The sequence below is a fragment of the Somniosus microcephalus genome, chromosome 8, assembly GCF_052327205.1.
Source record: "Somniosus microcephalus isolate GS21.2 chromosome 8, FLI_Smic_1.0, whole genome shotgun sequence".
Lineage (NCBI taxonomy): Eukaryota > Metazoa > Chordata > Chondrichthyes > Squaliformes > Somniosidae > Somniosus > Somniosus microcephalus.
Window position 1 is genome coordinate 143,263,102 of NC_140994.1, and position 16,981 is coordinate 143,280,082.

At 49.0% G+C, this 16,981-nt stretch overlaps 1 gene segment (V, D, J or C); it reads left to right on the forward strand.

The window, feature by feature from the left end:
- The first annotated feature begins 3,039 nt into the window (after positions 1-3,039).
- LOC147113838 (Ig gamma chain C region-like) overlaps positions 3,040-16,981 on the forward strand; it is a 34,903-nt gene continuing 20,961 nt past the window's right edge. The window contains 4 exon segments of the C gene segment in view: positions 3,040-3,426; positions 3,522-3,866; positions 5,267-5,584; positions 11,776-12,096. Of these exon segments, the coding sequence occupies positions 3,381-3,426; positions 3,522-3,866; positions 5,267-5,584; positions 11,776-12,096 (1,030 nt within the window).

A 16,981-nucleotide genomic window follows, 5' to 3' on the forward strand; every position in this document is an offset into this window, starting at 1 on the left:
AAGTACGCACATCCTTGCGAAGGCCGCACCAGACAAAGCGGTTGGCTACCAATTTGATGGATGCGCGGGCGCCGGGGTGGGAGAGGTTGTGGAGAATCTCGAATACCCGGCGGCGCCAGGACGCTGGGACGATGGGCCGAGGTTGAGATAGGGATATGTTGCACTTGACCGTGACTGCGGTCGGGCCGCAGGCGACGTCGGCCAGGCGTAGCCCTGGTAGGTTGGTAGGTGCGGAGAGCAGATCAGGGTCCGTGAGCTGGTCTGCTGCGAGTTGAGCGTAGTCGACTGCCAGGTGTGCGGCGTGGATGGCGGGGCGGGAGAGGCAGTCGGCTACCACGTTGTCTCGGCCGGAGACGTGTTGGATGTCCGTGGTGAACTCGGACACTTCCGCTAGCTGGCGCTGCTGCCTGGCGGACCAGGGGTCGGTTGTCTTTGCCATTGCGAATGTCAGGGGTTTGTGGTCGACAAACGCAGTGAAGGGGTGGCCCTCCAGCTAAAACCAAAAATGGCGGACCGCCAGGTACAGCGCGAGGAGCTCGTGGTCGAAGGTGCTGTACTTGACCTCCGGAGGGTGTAGTTGGCGGCTGAAGAAGGCAAGTGGTTGCCAGGCGCCGTCGACCCACTGCTCATACACGGCGCCGACCGCGTAGTCGGAGGCGTCCGTGGTGAGCACTACTCTGGCATTGGGCCGTGGGTGCGCGAGCAGGGTGGCGTCGGCGAGCGCGGTCTTGGTGGAGTTGAAGGCGGTTGATACGTCTGCCGTCCATTCGACCGCCATCTTGCCACTCCTGCCCCGGAGGGCTTCATACAGGGGCCTCATGAGGGATGCCGCTTTGGGGATGAAGCGGTTGTAGAAATTCACCATCCCGAGGAACTCCTGGAGTCCTTTGATGGTGGTGGGGCGGGGAAATTGCTGGACGGCCTGCACCTTGGTGGGCAGGGGAATGGCCCCAGCATGGGTGATGTGGTGGCCGAGGAAGTCGATCTTGCCCAGGCCGAACTGGCACTTGGCTGGGCTGAGGATGAGCCCGTGGTCGCTGAGGCGCCCGAACAGGATGCGAAGGTGTTCGAGGTGTTCCTGCTTGGAGGAACTGGCTACCAGGATGTCGTCCAGGTAGACGAACAGGGACTTCAGGTCCCGAAGGACCGAGTCCATGAGCCGTTGGAATGCCTGGGCCGCATTTTTGAGGCCGAAGGGCATCCGCAGGAATTCGAAAAGCCCGAAGGGGGTGATTACGGCCGTCTTGGGGACGTCCGCGGGGTGGACGGGGACTTGGTGGTAGCCGCGCACCAGGTCGACTTTGGAAAAGACTGAGCGGCCGGCCAGTCTAGCCGAGAAGTCCTGAATGTGCGGCACGGGGTACTGATCAGGGGTGGTGGCATCGTTGAGGCGGCGGTAATCCCCGCAGGGGCGCCAACCCCCGTCTGGTTTGGGGGTGATGTGGAATGGGGAGGCCCAGGGACTGTTGGAGCGGCGGATGATGCCGAGCTGTTCCATAGTGGCAAACTCGGTCCGCGCGATCTCCAGTTTGGCCGGGTCCAGCCTGCGGGCGTGGGCGTACACTGGGGGGCCTGTGGTGGGGATGAAGTGTTCCACCCCATGTTTGGTGACCTCCGCGGAGAAGGTCGGGTTGGTGAGGGCCGGGAATTCGGCCAGGAGTGCCGAGTAGTCATCCGTGGCCCGGGCGTGGCACTGTGACGCCATGTTGGTGGGTTGACGGGGGGCCATGGCGCCCAGGATGGGGGACATGATGTTCATGTCCACGAGGCGGTGTCGAGGGATGTCTACCAGTAGGCCGTGGGCGCACAGCAAGTCTGCACCGATGAGAGGGGAGAGTACCTTGGCAGTGATGAACTCCCATCGGTAGCGGCGACCAGCGAGGTCGAGGGTGATTGTGCGGGTGCCGTACGTCCGGATGTCCGAGCTGTTAGCGGCAGCCAGCACCTGTCCTCGTTCGCCCTTTTGGATGTCGAGGGCGGAGGCTGGGATGAAGCTGTGCTGAGCTCCAGTGTCGCACAGGAACCGACGGCCGGTTTTGTCATCCGTGACGTACAGCAGGGAGCCCGCGTTGCCCACGGCCATCACGGGGGCTGGTACGGGGGCGGACTTGAAGGAGCAGGGAGGTGTGCACCGTTGTGCTCTGGCGCTGAACCGTGCGTGGTAGTAACAGTAGCCCGGGTTTGTGGGGCGCGAAGGCCCCGTGGGCCCCGTGGCTGGGCCTTGTGGCCGCGTGGTGGCTGGTGAGGGGCGCGCCCAGGCTGTGGCTGCCAGGTCCGGAGCAACGTCGCGGCTGGAGTGAGCGGACAGCAGCTCGTCGGCCAGGGCTTCTAGGTCCGTGAGGCCGGACGCCACGATCGCTGGGCGGATGCTGGGAGGTAGCTGGCGGATGAACAGCGTGCGGAAGAGGGACCCGGGTGGGCTCTCGTCGGTGAGTGAGAGCATGTGGGAGAGGAGGTCTGACGGTGAGGCGCCACCGAGGCCTGGAAGGTCGAGGAGGCGGCAGTTTCGCTGGTATGTCGAGGTCGTTAATTTTTTAAGGAGCGCGGCCTTAAGATGTGCATACTTGCCCTCCTCTGGTGAGTTCTGCAGCGCTATCCAGACCTTCGTGACTGTGGAGCTACCGAGTGATGCGACGAGGTAGTCATACTTCGTCCCATCTGTGGTGATGTGTCGCAGCCGGAATCGGGACTCAGCTTGGAGGAACCAGGCTTCGGGCTGGTTTTCCCAAAACTCCGGCAGTTTCACGGAAACTGCGTTCGTGTCCGCCATTGCAGTGCTCGGATTACGTTCTGAGTGTCGGGGTCACCAATGTTGAGGCTGCCGCGGAACACGAATGGAGGCCGAGCCGATCTGAGGAACACATGGCTTTTATTACATTCTCTTGAGAGATGGCTGCCCCAGCTCCTCTCTCTGCTAAACCCGAAAACAGAATGAGGGCGACGCCCGCGCTTTTGAGTACACACTGAGGGCGACGCCCGCTCCTTTGTCATGCCTTAAAGGCAGCATGCTTCTTAAAGGCAAGGTGCCCGATTTATTGTCCACGGACGGAAAAGTGGATTGCGCCCGTTTAGGTGGCGATCCGCCACAACCTCAAGTTTACGTAGGGTATTATTCACCTTTAACTGGTGAATAATGTTGGGAGTGACCACATTGTAAAGTGCCAATGGTGAAGTGGAAAGAAATCGGCCTCCGGTGACCTGCAAGTCATTTCTCCTCAGCAATTGGTTTCGCTCTTGGCTATTAAAATGCTGATCAACCAAAAAAGGAATCACGTGATGTGACCCACCCTCCTCTGATCAGCAAAACTTCACTTGAACTTCTGAGTACGGCAGTGTCAGACAATCAACAAACACTTAAACGGGCAATTCTAGAGCTGAAAATGAAGGGGGTGTTCTACGCCTTTATTCTGACTGCCATCCAAATGGGTAAGAAGCTAATCTCCCTATATTTGCTTATTTTCGCGCTGTCCCCACTGGAGTTCACCGGAATATTTTCTGTCTTCCTTTCATTTCGGATTCAGTTTTACCTCATACTACTCTACGCATACCTTCGGCGACTGTGCTTCGCCAGGAGGGAGAATCGGCGAGACTTGAATGTCTAACTACTAAGGACAAGTACAACATGAAGTGGGGATATTGGCCGCCGGGAACCTCTCAAATCAAGTGGCTGGTGTCCTGGAGCCCGGGATCGACAAATTTTACTCGTATGTCAGGAGTCGAAACCCGTTTTTCCGGAACCAAGGAGAGCAAATTCACTTTAAAAATCGACAACTTGAAACAGGAGGATTCAAGCAGATATTACTGTCAGAGTGGGGATGATGGCGATGACTGGTGCGGATGTGGAGCTACACTTAAGATAAAACCAAGTAAGTGATGACAAATATTTAAACAGGTGGGAGGATTTTCTTTGGCCGCGAACTCGTAAGAAATACCTTTATTTCGTACAAATAGTCAAGAGGGCATCTAATCGCTTAGGAGAAATGACTCGTCGGTCACCGCAGGCGGTTCTATTTCCTCTTCACCATCGGCACCTTACAATGTGGTCACCCTTCGGCAAGTGGATTAAATTTAACTCCAACATTATTTACCAGTTAAAGGCCCTTTTACCCAGTGGCAGAATATTAACTGGGATAGTGCTCCGGTTTAGATGAGGCTATGGATGCAATTAGATGTTGCACAAGAATTTAGTTTACAAGAAAGCGATTCTACAGAGTCTAATATTGTTTATTGGATACTCTGTTGGTCCGGTTTTTTTCCCCTGTTACTGCGGTGGTTTCTCCCAATTACTTGGACGTGGTTTACATGGGACAGAGTCAATGGCATAAACCTGATACAGATGGAGTGGGACAGAGTCAGTGGGATGAACCTGGTACAGATGGAGCGGGACAGAGTCAATGGGATGAAACTGGTACAGATGGAGTGGGACAGAGTCAGTGGGATGAATCTGGTACAGATGGAGTGGGACAGAATCAATGGGATGAACCTGGGATAGATGGAGCGGGATAGTGTCAGTGGGATGAACCTGGGACAGATGGAATGGGACAGAGTCAGTGGGATGAACCTGGGACAGATGGAATGGGACACAGTCAATGATATGAACCTGGGACAGATAGATCATCTTTTAAAATTTCATGGCTGCCCATTCCTAGCAACTTACTGACCTGTGTCATTTAATTGAATGCTTGTCAACAATATTGTTTAGATTTCCCAAATTCGACTATAAAATGTTCTTACTTTACATTGCTTTACCATGAACTGATTTATTCAGAATATCTGAAATTTCAATGGTAAGAACTAATGAAGGCTGTCATTCAATCAATCTGTGTCAACCATAGAAACCTACTGACCCCTCATCACAGCGTCCAACTGTCTGCCGGATGAATTCAGAGTGTTTTGCTCCACAGTCCAAACTCAAAGATCATTCCAGACATTAAACTTTGCATGAAGTACTTCTTGATGTCCTGACTTTTTTTTAAAACCAGTTTATACTTGTATCCCCTTGGCATGTGCTGCTGGTTAAACTTGTAATGGTGCTCAGGATTAACCTTTTATATTCTATTAGTACCACAAACAAATGTATTTTTTAAGAGCCTGAATGTAGAACAAAGACATTGCGCTTAATTTTAAAGGTGCACTACAATAGATTTAGGAAAACAATAAGAGATACAGTGCAGCTACCTTTAATTGCAGCTGTAACAGCCCATGTCTTTTTTTAACGTGGCAAAAGAAAATGAAAACTAATTGCCTTTTCCCTTTCTAATTTCAGCCATCTCACCAAGACCACCCTCAGTACATCTCCATTATGCACCTCCTGAGAATATCTCCCAGCAGACTGGCAGCACACTCTTTTGTGTGTCAATAGGTTTTTACCCAAAGAATATATCTGTGTCTTGGTATGCGGGAGGCGTACAGGTATCTTCAGGGATTACACACTCAAGTAGACTGGTGGATTCGAATGACTGGTACACCATGATCAGTAAATTAGCAATTCCAACATCTCAATGGGTCAGTGGCTCTCGTTACACTTGTATTGTTTCACATGAAGCCCTGTCTTCTCCAATCAGCAGAAAGATCAATAAAGATGGTAAGTCTATTAAACAGGCTTATTCCAGATCCCATAATGATTCTTTATTGATTACTGGCTTCTGATTAAGTCTCACCACTTTACCAAAACAAATGCTTTTAGCCTGTGTGTCTTTATCAGCACCATTGGTTCAGGGTTGTTGTTGCAGATGCTGGAATGTTTATTAATGCAGTATATAAAACATAGGATGGTTCTCACTTAGATAATACAGTTACATATGGACATAAGACCCATAAGAGTTTTTAGGAATAAGAAAGGATGATCGGGCTTAATAAACTTGTCCCTTTTCGGTAGCTAAACCCCACCAATTGACTCAAACCCGTCTCCATCCAAACCCTTAATTTCCTCCTGACTTTTCTTAACTTTAATGATTTTCCCTGATATCTTACATTTGTCACAGCTCTGTTATGCTTTTGGGTGAAAGGGTTCTACCTGACTTCCCTTCTTACTCCTGACTTCCTAATTTATAACTTATGTCCCCTGATACTTTACCCTTCACCATAATTTGTCAAGTCTCCTTATAATCTCCAAAATTTGAAGTAGGTTACCTGAAGGTTCCTCTTCTTCAAAGGAAATGAGCCAAACCTTGCCTTGTAACCTAAATTCAACCTTAGCAATGAATGTTTTCATATCAATAATTAGGATCTCCATCTATGAAATTCTTAATATGCTCATCATTAGGGAATGGATATTCTTTCAAATTTGAGATATTCCACAAGGTAATAGGGTTCAATGGCATTTATTGGCTTTCATAGGAATTAAGCATACAATGATAACTATTATTACCAACAATTACACATGTACAACGATAACCATTATTAATAATAAATTACACATATACTCAGGGTCACACTTATGACATAAGGTACCGGAGAATTCGCTGCATCACAGGTTTCGAGCTTGAGGGGATCAGCTGGCCAAGCCTTGTCGAATTCTGAAGTATCTATTCTACCTGGCCAGTGTGGACTGGGATCAGCTACTTGAAGGAAAATCCACATCGGAGCAATGGGAGTCTTTTCAGAAAGGAAATTGTGAGAGTACAATGGCAACATGTTCCCGTAAAGGTAAAGGGTGGGACCAACAAGCCCAGGGAACCTTGGATGTCAAGGGATATACGAGAATGGATTAGGAAAAAAAGGGGGGCTTTTGGCAGATACTAAAGACAGAGGAAGCCCTAGAGGAGTATAAAAAGTGCAGGGGGATACTTAAAAAAGAAATTAGGAGAGCGAGGAGGGGCCATGAAATAACACTGGCGAGCAAAATAAAGGAAAATCCTAAGGTGTTTTATAAGTATATTAAGGGCAAGAGGATAACTAGGGAAAGAGTAGGGCCCATTAGGGACCAAAGTGGCAATCTGTGTGTAGAGCCAGAGGATGTAGGTGGGGTTTTAAATGAATTTCTTGCATCTGTGTTCACTGTGGAGAAGGACGATGTGGACCTCGAAATCAGGCAGGGGGACTGTGAGATGCTTTAACATATTAGCATCGAGAGGGAGGAGGTACTAGCGGTTTTAGCAGGCTTAAAAGTGGATAAATCCCCAGGCCCGGACGAGATGTATCCCAGGCTACTATGTGAGGCAAAGGAGGAGATTGCAGGGGCTCTGACACAAATTTTCAGAACCTCTCTGGCCACAGGGGATGTGCCAGTGGACTGGAGAATAGCTAACATAGTACCATTATTCAAGAAGGGTAGTAGGGATAAACCAGGGAATTACAGGCCAGTGAGCCTAACATCAGTGGTAGGGAAATTATTGGAAAAAATTCTGAGGGATAGAATTGGTCTCCACTTGGAGAGGCAGGGATTAATTAGGGATAGCCAGCATAGCTTTGTCAAGGGAAGATCATGTCTGACCAATTTGATTGAATTTTTTGAGGGGGTGACTAGGTGTGTGGATGAGGGTAGTGCAGTGGATGTGGTTTACATGGATTTCAGTAAGGCTTTTGATAAAGTCCCGCATAGGAGACTGGTCAGGAAGGTAAGAGCCCATAGGATCCAGGGTGCCTTGGCACATTGGATCCAAAACTGGCTTAGTGGCAGAGGGTGATGGTGGAAGGTTGTTTTTGTGACTAGAAGCCTGTGTCCAGTGGGGTACCGCAGGGATCAGTGCTGGGTCCCTTGCTGTTTGTGGTCTACATTAATGATTTGGATGTGAATGTAAAAGGTATGATCAGCAAGTTCGCAGATGACACGAAAATTGGTGGGGTGGTAAATAGTGAGGAGGGAAGCCTCAGGCTACAGGACGATATAGAGGGGTGGTCAGATGGGTGGAACAGTGGCAAATAGAATTTAACCCTGAAAAGTGTGAGGTGATGCATTTTGGACGGAATAAGAAGGCAAGGGAATACACAATGAATGGTAAGACCCTAGGAAAGACAGAGGATCAGAGGGACCTTGGTGTGCATGTACATAGATCCCTGAAGGCAGCAGAACAGGTGGATAAGGTGGTTAAAAAGGCATATGGGATACTTGCCTTCATTAGCCGAGGCATAGAATATAAGAGCAGGGAGGTTATGATGGAGCTGTACAAAACGCTGGTAAGGCCACAGCTGGAGTACTGTGTGCAGTTCTGGTCGCCACACTATAGGAAGGATGTGATTGCTTTGGAGAGGGTGCAGAGGAGATTTACCAGGATGTTACCTGGGCTGGAGCGCTTCAGCTATGAAGAAAGACTGGACAGGCTGGGGTTGTTTTCCTTGGAGCAGAGAAGGCTGAGGGGGGACCTGATTGAGATATACAAAATTATGAGGGGCACAGATAGGATGGATAGAAAGGAACTTTTCCCCTTAGTAGAGGGGTCATTAACAAGGGGGCATCGATTCAAGGTAAGGGGCAGGAGGTTTAGAGGGGATTTGAGGAAAAACTTTTTCACCCAGAGGGTGGTTGGAATCTGGAACTCACTGCCTGAAAGGATGGTAGAGGCAGGAACCCTCATAACATTCAAGTAGCATTTGGGTGAGCACTTGAAATGCCATAGCATACAAGGCTACGGACCAAATGCTGGAAAATGGGATTAGATTAGATAGGGCTCGATGGCCTGCGCAGACACGATGGGCCAAAGGGCCTCTTTCTGTGCTGTATAACTGACTCTACCACCCCTCTTTTTAATACTGTTCTTTCACTCTCGTTATGTGAGAGAGTGCATATTTCAAGTACTACCTCATCCAATTAGCTGCAATAACTTCTGTCTAAGAATAACTCCCTAATTTAAGGAGCCTTTTCAAGGCTAGAGCTAACGTAGATAGTTTTATGGCCTCTCCTTATCAACTAAAACACTGTCTAACTGGAATCCCTTTTACTAACTGAACATTGTTAACAGAAACGCACTTAAATGCTAAAGTTTATATAACAAATGTAATTGTTTCCTTACACTAGCTACATTTCTTCTGATGTCTCACTGTGAAAGAGGGCGCTCTGACAATGATTGTTTGAGGCACTTCTCACCATTGGGGAGTATTGCTGCTTCTCCTACCATCTCTTCTGAGCAATTTGAAGGCCATTCTACCAGTGGCATGGCTACCAAAAAAGGAATATAGAGGGCATCACCAGAGGCAGATAACCACAGGAGAGAAGTACATGGTTTACGTGGAAGAAGGCCACCGTACATATTTCACTGAAACAAAGACAAGGGGCTAGATTTTCTCAATGGAGATGAGTTGGAGGCAGGACTGCTGCTTGTCGGGTCAATGTCCCGCCTCCATCATCTTCTGGCCAACCAGAGGGATTTTCCTGATTGACCTTGTTAAGCCCGCCCTGTGGGCTCAGCAGCCCAATTAGGGAGGAAGTCACTGACAGAGCACGTCAACGCCTGACATGTTATCTGTCAAGACATTTTGAATGAAGAAATGTAAGCGTTTGACAGCCCTGTGAAGCTGTCAAACACTGACATTCTCTGTAGTTTGATGAGCCCTTGTGTTCAGGACTCATCAAACCTTTCAACTTTGTAGATTTCAGATGGCTGTTGGGTCGGAGGATCCAACAGCCAGTCTGTGAAATTGGCAAGGAAGATGTTGGGTCTCCCGATCCAGGGTGGATGAAGGCTGTAGGCAGAAAACAAGGTAAGTGAACATATTTTAACACTTATCACTCACCTTCCATAATTACCACTCCACACTTGCACCCATCACTCACCTCTACATCTTACTTTCAGCTGCCTCTAACCCCCGCAGACCTCCTTCACACCTCCTCCAACCTGGCGGGGTTCTCTGAGGTCGGGAAGCCTTCACCTGAGAAGGCAAAATGGCACTAATCCTTTTTCCTGTTTGTTAACTACCTGTTAACAGGCAGTTAAAAGGTTTTAATGCCTTTCTCACCTCCAGGAGATGGGACCTGAAGCAGCACATCTTCCCACATAGAAGATAAGAGCAGGAGTAGGCCTTTCGGCCCTTCGAGCCTGCTCCACCATTCAATGAGATCCTGGCTGATCATCCAAACTCAGTACCCTGTCCCTGCCTTCTCCCTTGATCCCTTTAGCCTTAAGAAATATATCTAACTCCTTCTTGAATATATTTAATGAATTGGCCTCAACTGCCTTCTGTGGTAGAGAATTCCACAGGTTCACCACTCTCTGGGTGAAGAAATTCCTCCTCATCTTTGTCCTAAATGGCTTACCCCTTATCTTTAGACTGTGACCCCTGGTTCTGGACTCCCCCGCCATCGGGAACATCCTTCCTGCATCTAGTCTGTCCAGTCCTGTCAGAATTTTATAGGTTTTGATGAGATCACCTCTCAATCTTCTAAACTCCAGCGAGTATAAGCCCAATCGACCCAATCTCTCCTCATACGTCATTCCTGCCATCCCAGGTATCAGTCTGGTGAATCTTCACTGCACTCCCTCCGTGGCAAGAACATCCTTCCTCAGATAAGGCGACCAAAACTGCACACAATACTCAAGGTGTGGCCTCACCAAGGCCCTGTACAACTGCAGCAAGACATCCTTGTTCCTGTACTTGAACCCTCTCGCTACGAAGCCAACATACCATTTGCCTTCTTAACCGCCTGCTGCACCTACATGCTTACCTTCAGCGACTGGAGCACAAGGACACCCAGGTCTTGTTGCACTTCCCCGTCTCCCAATCTATTGCCGTTCAGATAATAATCTGTCTTCCTGTTTTTGCCACCAAAGTGGATAACCTCGTATTTATCCACATTATACTGAATCTGCCATGCATCTGCCCAATCACTCAACCTATCCAAATCATACTGGAGTTTCTCGGCATCCTCCTCGCAGCACACACGCCCACCCAGCTTCGTGTCGTCTGCAAACTTGGAGATATTACATCTAGGTCCCTCGTCTAGATCATTTGCCTCCTGGCAAAAGGGCACGGAGGCGGGATGGGGGCGGGTTTGCCATCCGCCCCCACTTTCTGCTACTTTACCAGCTATCCCGCCTCCATGCCCACCTCCTCGGGGCTGAGAAAATCCAGCCCAAGAAGTTATTGTCAAATCAGCATCTTTCCTGTGCCCACTCAATTATGTATATTACTCAATTATCTTCTGGTAGGCAGGAGCAGGAGAAAAGTTGACCATTTCTCTTCCTGGAAGCCATGGCTGTGATTGTTCACCTTCCTCACCAGTTCATATAGATTAGGAAGAGTCAGTGACAGTGTCAGTTGTACCTGGTAGGAACAGAATGAGCTGAAAGGCCTTACCTCCCTCCATTCTACCTTGTGTTCCTAGCTTATCATTTATCAATTAGTTAAATAGCTACAAAGTCTATTTATCGGGCACAACATAAGCTGTGGTATTTGTGTCACCTTTGTACTGTGTCTGCTGCCTTGTGCTGTAACAGTTTATGAACCATTGAGTGTTTTACCTGCTGTTAGAGTAACCAGGTTTTACCGGAATGAGCCCGAATGTTAACTATAACCATGTTCTGTTTCTAGAGAGCTGCATGTCTAATTGATCATAGGAACATAAGAAATAGGAGCAAGAGTAGGCCATATGGCCCCTCGAGCCTGCTCCGTCATTCAATAAGATCATGGCTCAACTCCACTTTCCCGTCCTATCCCCATATCCCTTGATTCCCTTCATTCTGCTTTATTACAGAATTATTGATGCTGTTTTACCAGGATACTCACTGCTCTCTGCCTTCAGTTAACATGCTGCAAATACATTTGCTCCAATGCAAGTGATGAAGCTGTAAATATTTGTTTGATTTCCTATCTAATGACATGTTCCTGTCTGTGCTGTAGATGGTTACGTTCAGGAGCCTGTGGTCCATCTGATTTCTCCTCCACTTGACGCTGACACAGCAGGACAAACTGTTGCAATGACTTGTTTGGTGTCAGACTTTTACCCTGTTGATATCTCCGTGACTTGGAGAGATGAGAATGGTCCGCTGGATACGGGAGTGACACACTTTGGAGTGGCTTTGGGCAGTAACGGCACCTACCGGACTGTGAGCCAGCTCACTGTGCCGACAGCAGAGTGGGAGAGTAACCGCACTTACTGGTGTGAAGTGAAACATGTGTCCCTGGGACAGCCGACACGGACAGCTGTCAGTAAGGATCTGGGTAAGGTCTACATTAGTGTGTGTGTGTTTGGGGAGGGTGTATGTGTGTGGGATGTGTGTGGGTGGGGTGTGTGTGTGGTTGGGTTGTGGGTGCAGTATAGGTGTGCGGGTGGGTGGTGTAGTGTATGTGCCTTTAAGTCAGAACTACTTTTACAGCTCCTGTATACTGTAGTACCGGCAGTGACCACACCGGTATATAAGCTTTGCGCATGCCTCTGTACCCCCAGTCTTGAGACTACCCTCCTCCAGTAAAGACCTGTTTATTGTTAATGTACAGCATCCGTGTGATTATTTAATAACAGCATATCCTCTGACTCACGGATCCAACAGTGGCGACGAGTGTCGATTCGAATCTACCTGCAACATCATAAAAAATAGTCGAGGCCAGGAACACGGGTGTCGACCACGAGCAACCGTCCAGCCGTCAGGCAGAGATTGAATTTCGCAGGGGAGGCTGTGGAAAGCCGGGCTTGGTTCCCCAGCCACGATGAGCAGCAAGAGACCGACGACAGGTCCAGCGCAGACCCTTCCCGAGCAGCGGCGGCTGGAGCCGACCGACGGCGGAGAGAAAGCCAAGCAGCGTCAACGGGGTAAGACAGGGTGAAGAGCGCAGGGTGCAGCCGGGGGTTGAACACCGAGCGGCGTCGAGAAAAAGAAAACAAACCGGAGAGAGAGAGGGTAAAGAAACAGCCGGGTTCTAGACTGAACGGCGTCGAAAAATATAAAAAGAACGTGCAGAGCACAGCCAGGGCTCACGGGCTGAACAGGGTCCGCGGGGCAAAGAAAGGGGAGCGCGGGAGACGCCATTGAGCCGCGGAGAAGAAGGAAGAGCGCGGGAGATGCCATTTTTAGAAGCCGCAGCAGAGAAGGGCGGCGAGCGCGGGAAGGAAGGAAAGCGCGGGAGACGCCATTTTGTGCCAGCGGAGAAGAAGGGGAAGCGCAGGAGGAGCCATTTTTGACAGTTAACTCACACCCAAGGATGCCGAAGAGTGGCAGTATCTTTACGTTCGACAATGAAATCGAAGATTGGGCGACATATGTGGAACGTATTGAGGTGTACTGCAGGGCGAATGAAGTGCCAGATGCTAATAAAGCACTGGTTCTGTTAAATTCCATGGGTGCAAAAACTTATGGGTTACTGCGAAATCTAATAACCCCAGAGAAGCCGGTAAACAAGAATTTTGGAAGCATAGTAGAAATCCTACAGGACCACTTAAACCCCACACCGCTGCTGATAGCAGAACGATTTAAGTTCCAGAAAAGGAACCAACACAAAGACGAAAGTAATGCTGAGTACCTAACGGAAGCTATCGAAACACTGCCAGTTTGGAGCGGGACTAGCAGACACGTTAAGGGACAAGTTTGTGTGTGGGCTACAGAGTGAAGGAACCCAGAAACGGCTTCTGTCGGAAAAGGATCTTACGCTGGACAAAGCTTTCAGTATGGCAGTATCACACGAAGCAGCCGCAAGGGGCGCTGCAGAGATACAACGGAGACCGCAAGAATATGGCACCAATGAAATGTCCTATGGAACAGGGAAGTGCTATCGCTGTGGCAGAACAACACATGACCAGAAAGATTGTTGGTTCAAGGACCAAGTGTGCAGACAGTGTGGGAAAGCAGGACACATAGCAAGAGTCTGCAGGTCTGGGAAGAAAACCAACAGTAAGAAATCTCCACAGAAGAAGTACAAAAAGGTACACCAGGTGATTGACAGTGGTTCAGACGAACAGAAAAGTGACACAGACTCTGGAAGCAAGGAGCTGGGTTGTCTGAAACTACATAAGGTAACCAAAATGGAGGATCACCAGACTATCTGGGTTACACTCAAGATAGACGGAGTCCAAGTGAAAATGGAATTGGACACCGGGTCAGCTCAAACAGTCATAAATCAAAGAGACTACAAGCGGCTATTTTCACACATCCCCTTGAAAGCTACAGAGATTGTCTTGAAGACGTATACAGGGCAAAAAGTCTACCCCAAAGGAAAAATAAGGGTGAAAGTGACATATAAAGGCCAGGAAATACCTAAAATGGATATATATGTATTGCCAGATGGAGGAACACCACTGCTAGGACGTGAATGGATCCGGAAGATACAATTAGATTGGCATTCCATACAGGCACTGAAGGTTGAGGCCAAAAAGGATGACGACGTCACACCTGGACAGCTGTCAAAAATGCTAACTGACGCAAAAGAAGTGTTCCAGGAGGGGCTAGGAACACTAAAAGGAATAACAGCAACGATTAAAATAGAGGAAAATGTAAGCCCAAAGTTTCTGAAGGCCAGACCAGTGCCTTATGCGATCAGACCAGCTGCTAAAGCAGAGCTGGAAGGGTTGGAACATTCAGGAGTACTGTCCAAAGTGGACTGGAGCGAGTGGGCTTCACCCATCGTTCCTGTAATGAAGAGGTCGTTGAGTAATACGCCTGGGAAACCAAAGAAGGTCCGCATCTGTGGGGATTTTAAGGTGACAGTGAACCCAATCCTTCACACGGTACAATATCCGCTTCCACGAATTGAGAATATTTTTGCCTCACTATCTGGAGGTAAACGCTTCACCAAAATTGATCTAGCCCAGGTGTACTTGCAAATGGAGGTAGAAGAAGCTTCGAAACAATACCTTACGATCAACACTCATAAAGGTCTCTATCAATACAACCGGCTGGTGTTTGGAGTAGCATCAGCTCCGGCTATTTGGCAAAGGGCAATGGATCAAGTCCTGCAAGGGATTCCAGGGACCCAGTGTTATTTGGACGACATCTTGGTCACGGGCGAAAATGACGGTGATCACCTCACCAACTTGGAGAAGGTGCTCACCAGATTAAAGTATGGGCTACGAGCTAATCGCCACAACTGCGAGTTTTTCCAGAAACAGATCTCGTATTGTGGCCACGTCATCGATGAAGAGGGGTTACATAAGTCCCCTGACAAGATTGAGGCAGTAGTCAAGGCTCCAGCACCGGAAAATGTGTCACAACTGAGGTCGTTCCTCGGGCTGGTAAACTACTACCACAAGTTCTTACCGAATTTGTCTACGGTATTACACCCACTGAACACCCTACTGCAAACAGGGGTACCATGGAAGTGGGATGACGAACGTAGACAAGCTTTCCAGAAGTGTAAAGAATTGATCACATCAAAAGAGGTATTGGCCCATTTCAACCCAGCATTACCAATTCGTTTGGCATATGATGCATCACCCTATGGTATTGGAGCGGTGCTGTCGCACAAATTCCCAGACGGGTTGGAGAGGCCAGTAGCCTTTGCGTCTCAGTCACTAACCTCAGCTGAGCGCAACTACACCCAGATTGAAAGGGAGGCCCTCGGCCAATATGGGGAGTAAAAAAATTCAACCACTATCTGCATGGGCAGAAGTTCACCTTGCTGACTGACCACCAACCACTTGTCTCCATCTTTAATCCTAAGAAGGGCGTTCCAGTGATGACTGCACAGCGTTTACAAAGATGGTCCCTGTTTCTAGGGGCGAATCAATATGAAATAGAATATAAAGGCACGAAAAAGCATGGGAACGCTGATGGGCTATCACACCTGCCACTGCCTACTGTGGAGGAAGCACCAGCAGTGGACCCTATCGAGATATTTTATTCGTCAATAATTGAACGATTGCCAGTAACAAACGCGGATATAGAGAAGGAGGCCCGCAATGATCCGATGCTGTCGCGGGTATATGAATTGACGGTGAGGGGATGGCCAACACATGGCTACTCACTGTTGCCAGCATTCTCATCCAGAAGAGAACAGCTGTCAGTATGCCAGGGGACAGTGATGTGTGGATCCAGAGTGGTGATTCCACCCAAGTTAAGGGGGAGGGTGCTAAATGAGCTACATGAAGGTCATCTGGGGGGAGTGAAAATGAAAAGCCTTGCTAGGGCCTATGTGTGGTGGTCGGGAATCGATCAACAAATCGAAGACCTAACTAAGAGCTGCTTAGGATGCCAGAAGGTCCAAAAGGCACCACCACATGCCCCTCTACACCCATGGGAGTGGCCCTCCTCTCCATGGCAACGGGTGCATATTGATTTCGCTGGTCCATTCATGGACTCAATGTTCTTAATAACAGTGGATGCTCATTCAAAGTGGCCTGAGGTGATAAAAATGTCTTCAACCACTACAGAGAAAACGATTGCAGTCCTACGGACCATATTTGCCAGGAACGGGTTGCCAGAGCAGATTTGCTCTGATAATGGACCACAGTTTGTGTCCGAGTTCAAAAAATTTATGAGAAGGAATGGGGTAAGGCATTGCACATCCGCCCCGTATCATCCAGCCACAAATGGATTAGCTGAGAGGTTCGTACAAACCTTTAAGAAGGCGATAAAGGCCATGTGCGACGATGAAATTCCACTACAGCATAAGATGGACAATTTTTTATTCGCCTACCGAAACGCGACACATGCAGTTACCAACCAGACCCCGGCCATGATGTTCTTTAACCGAAGGTTGAGATCTCATCTGGACTTGCTCAGACCAAATGTGCGAAGAAATGTTGAGGATAGACAATTCCAGCACATCAATGAGAAGCCGACAAGGAGCTTCAATGTAGGGCAACCAGTCTTGGCCCATGACTATCGAACAGAGAAATGGCAACCCCGAACGATATGTACAAGGCAGGGGCTGTCGGGGAGAACATTGTGAGATGCCACGTCGATCAGATCTTAGCGTCACAGGAACGCGTCAACCCCATGTCTCGAGTACCCGGGGATGAACCCGACATACCGGTAGCATCTACTTCAGACCCAGTAGCAGTGGAACCCGATGAACTACCCGATGAAAAGGGGCCAGAATCGCCTCTGCACCAAGAACAAGAACCTCCGGAAAGGCGCTATCCCAAAAGGGTCAGGAAGCCGCCCCAAAAGACTGA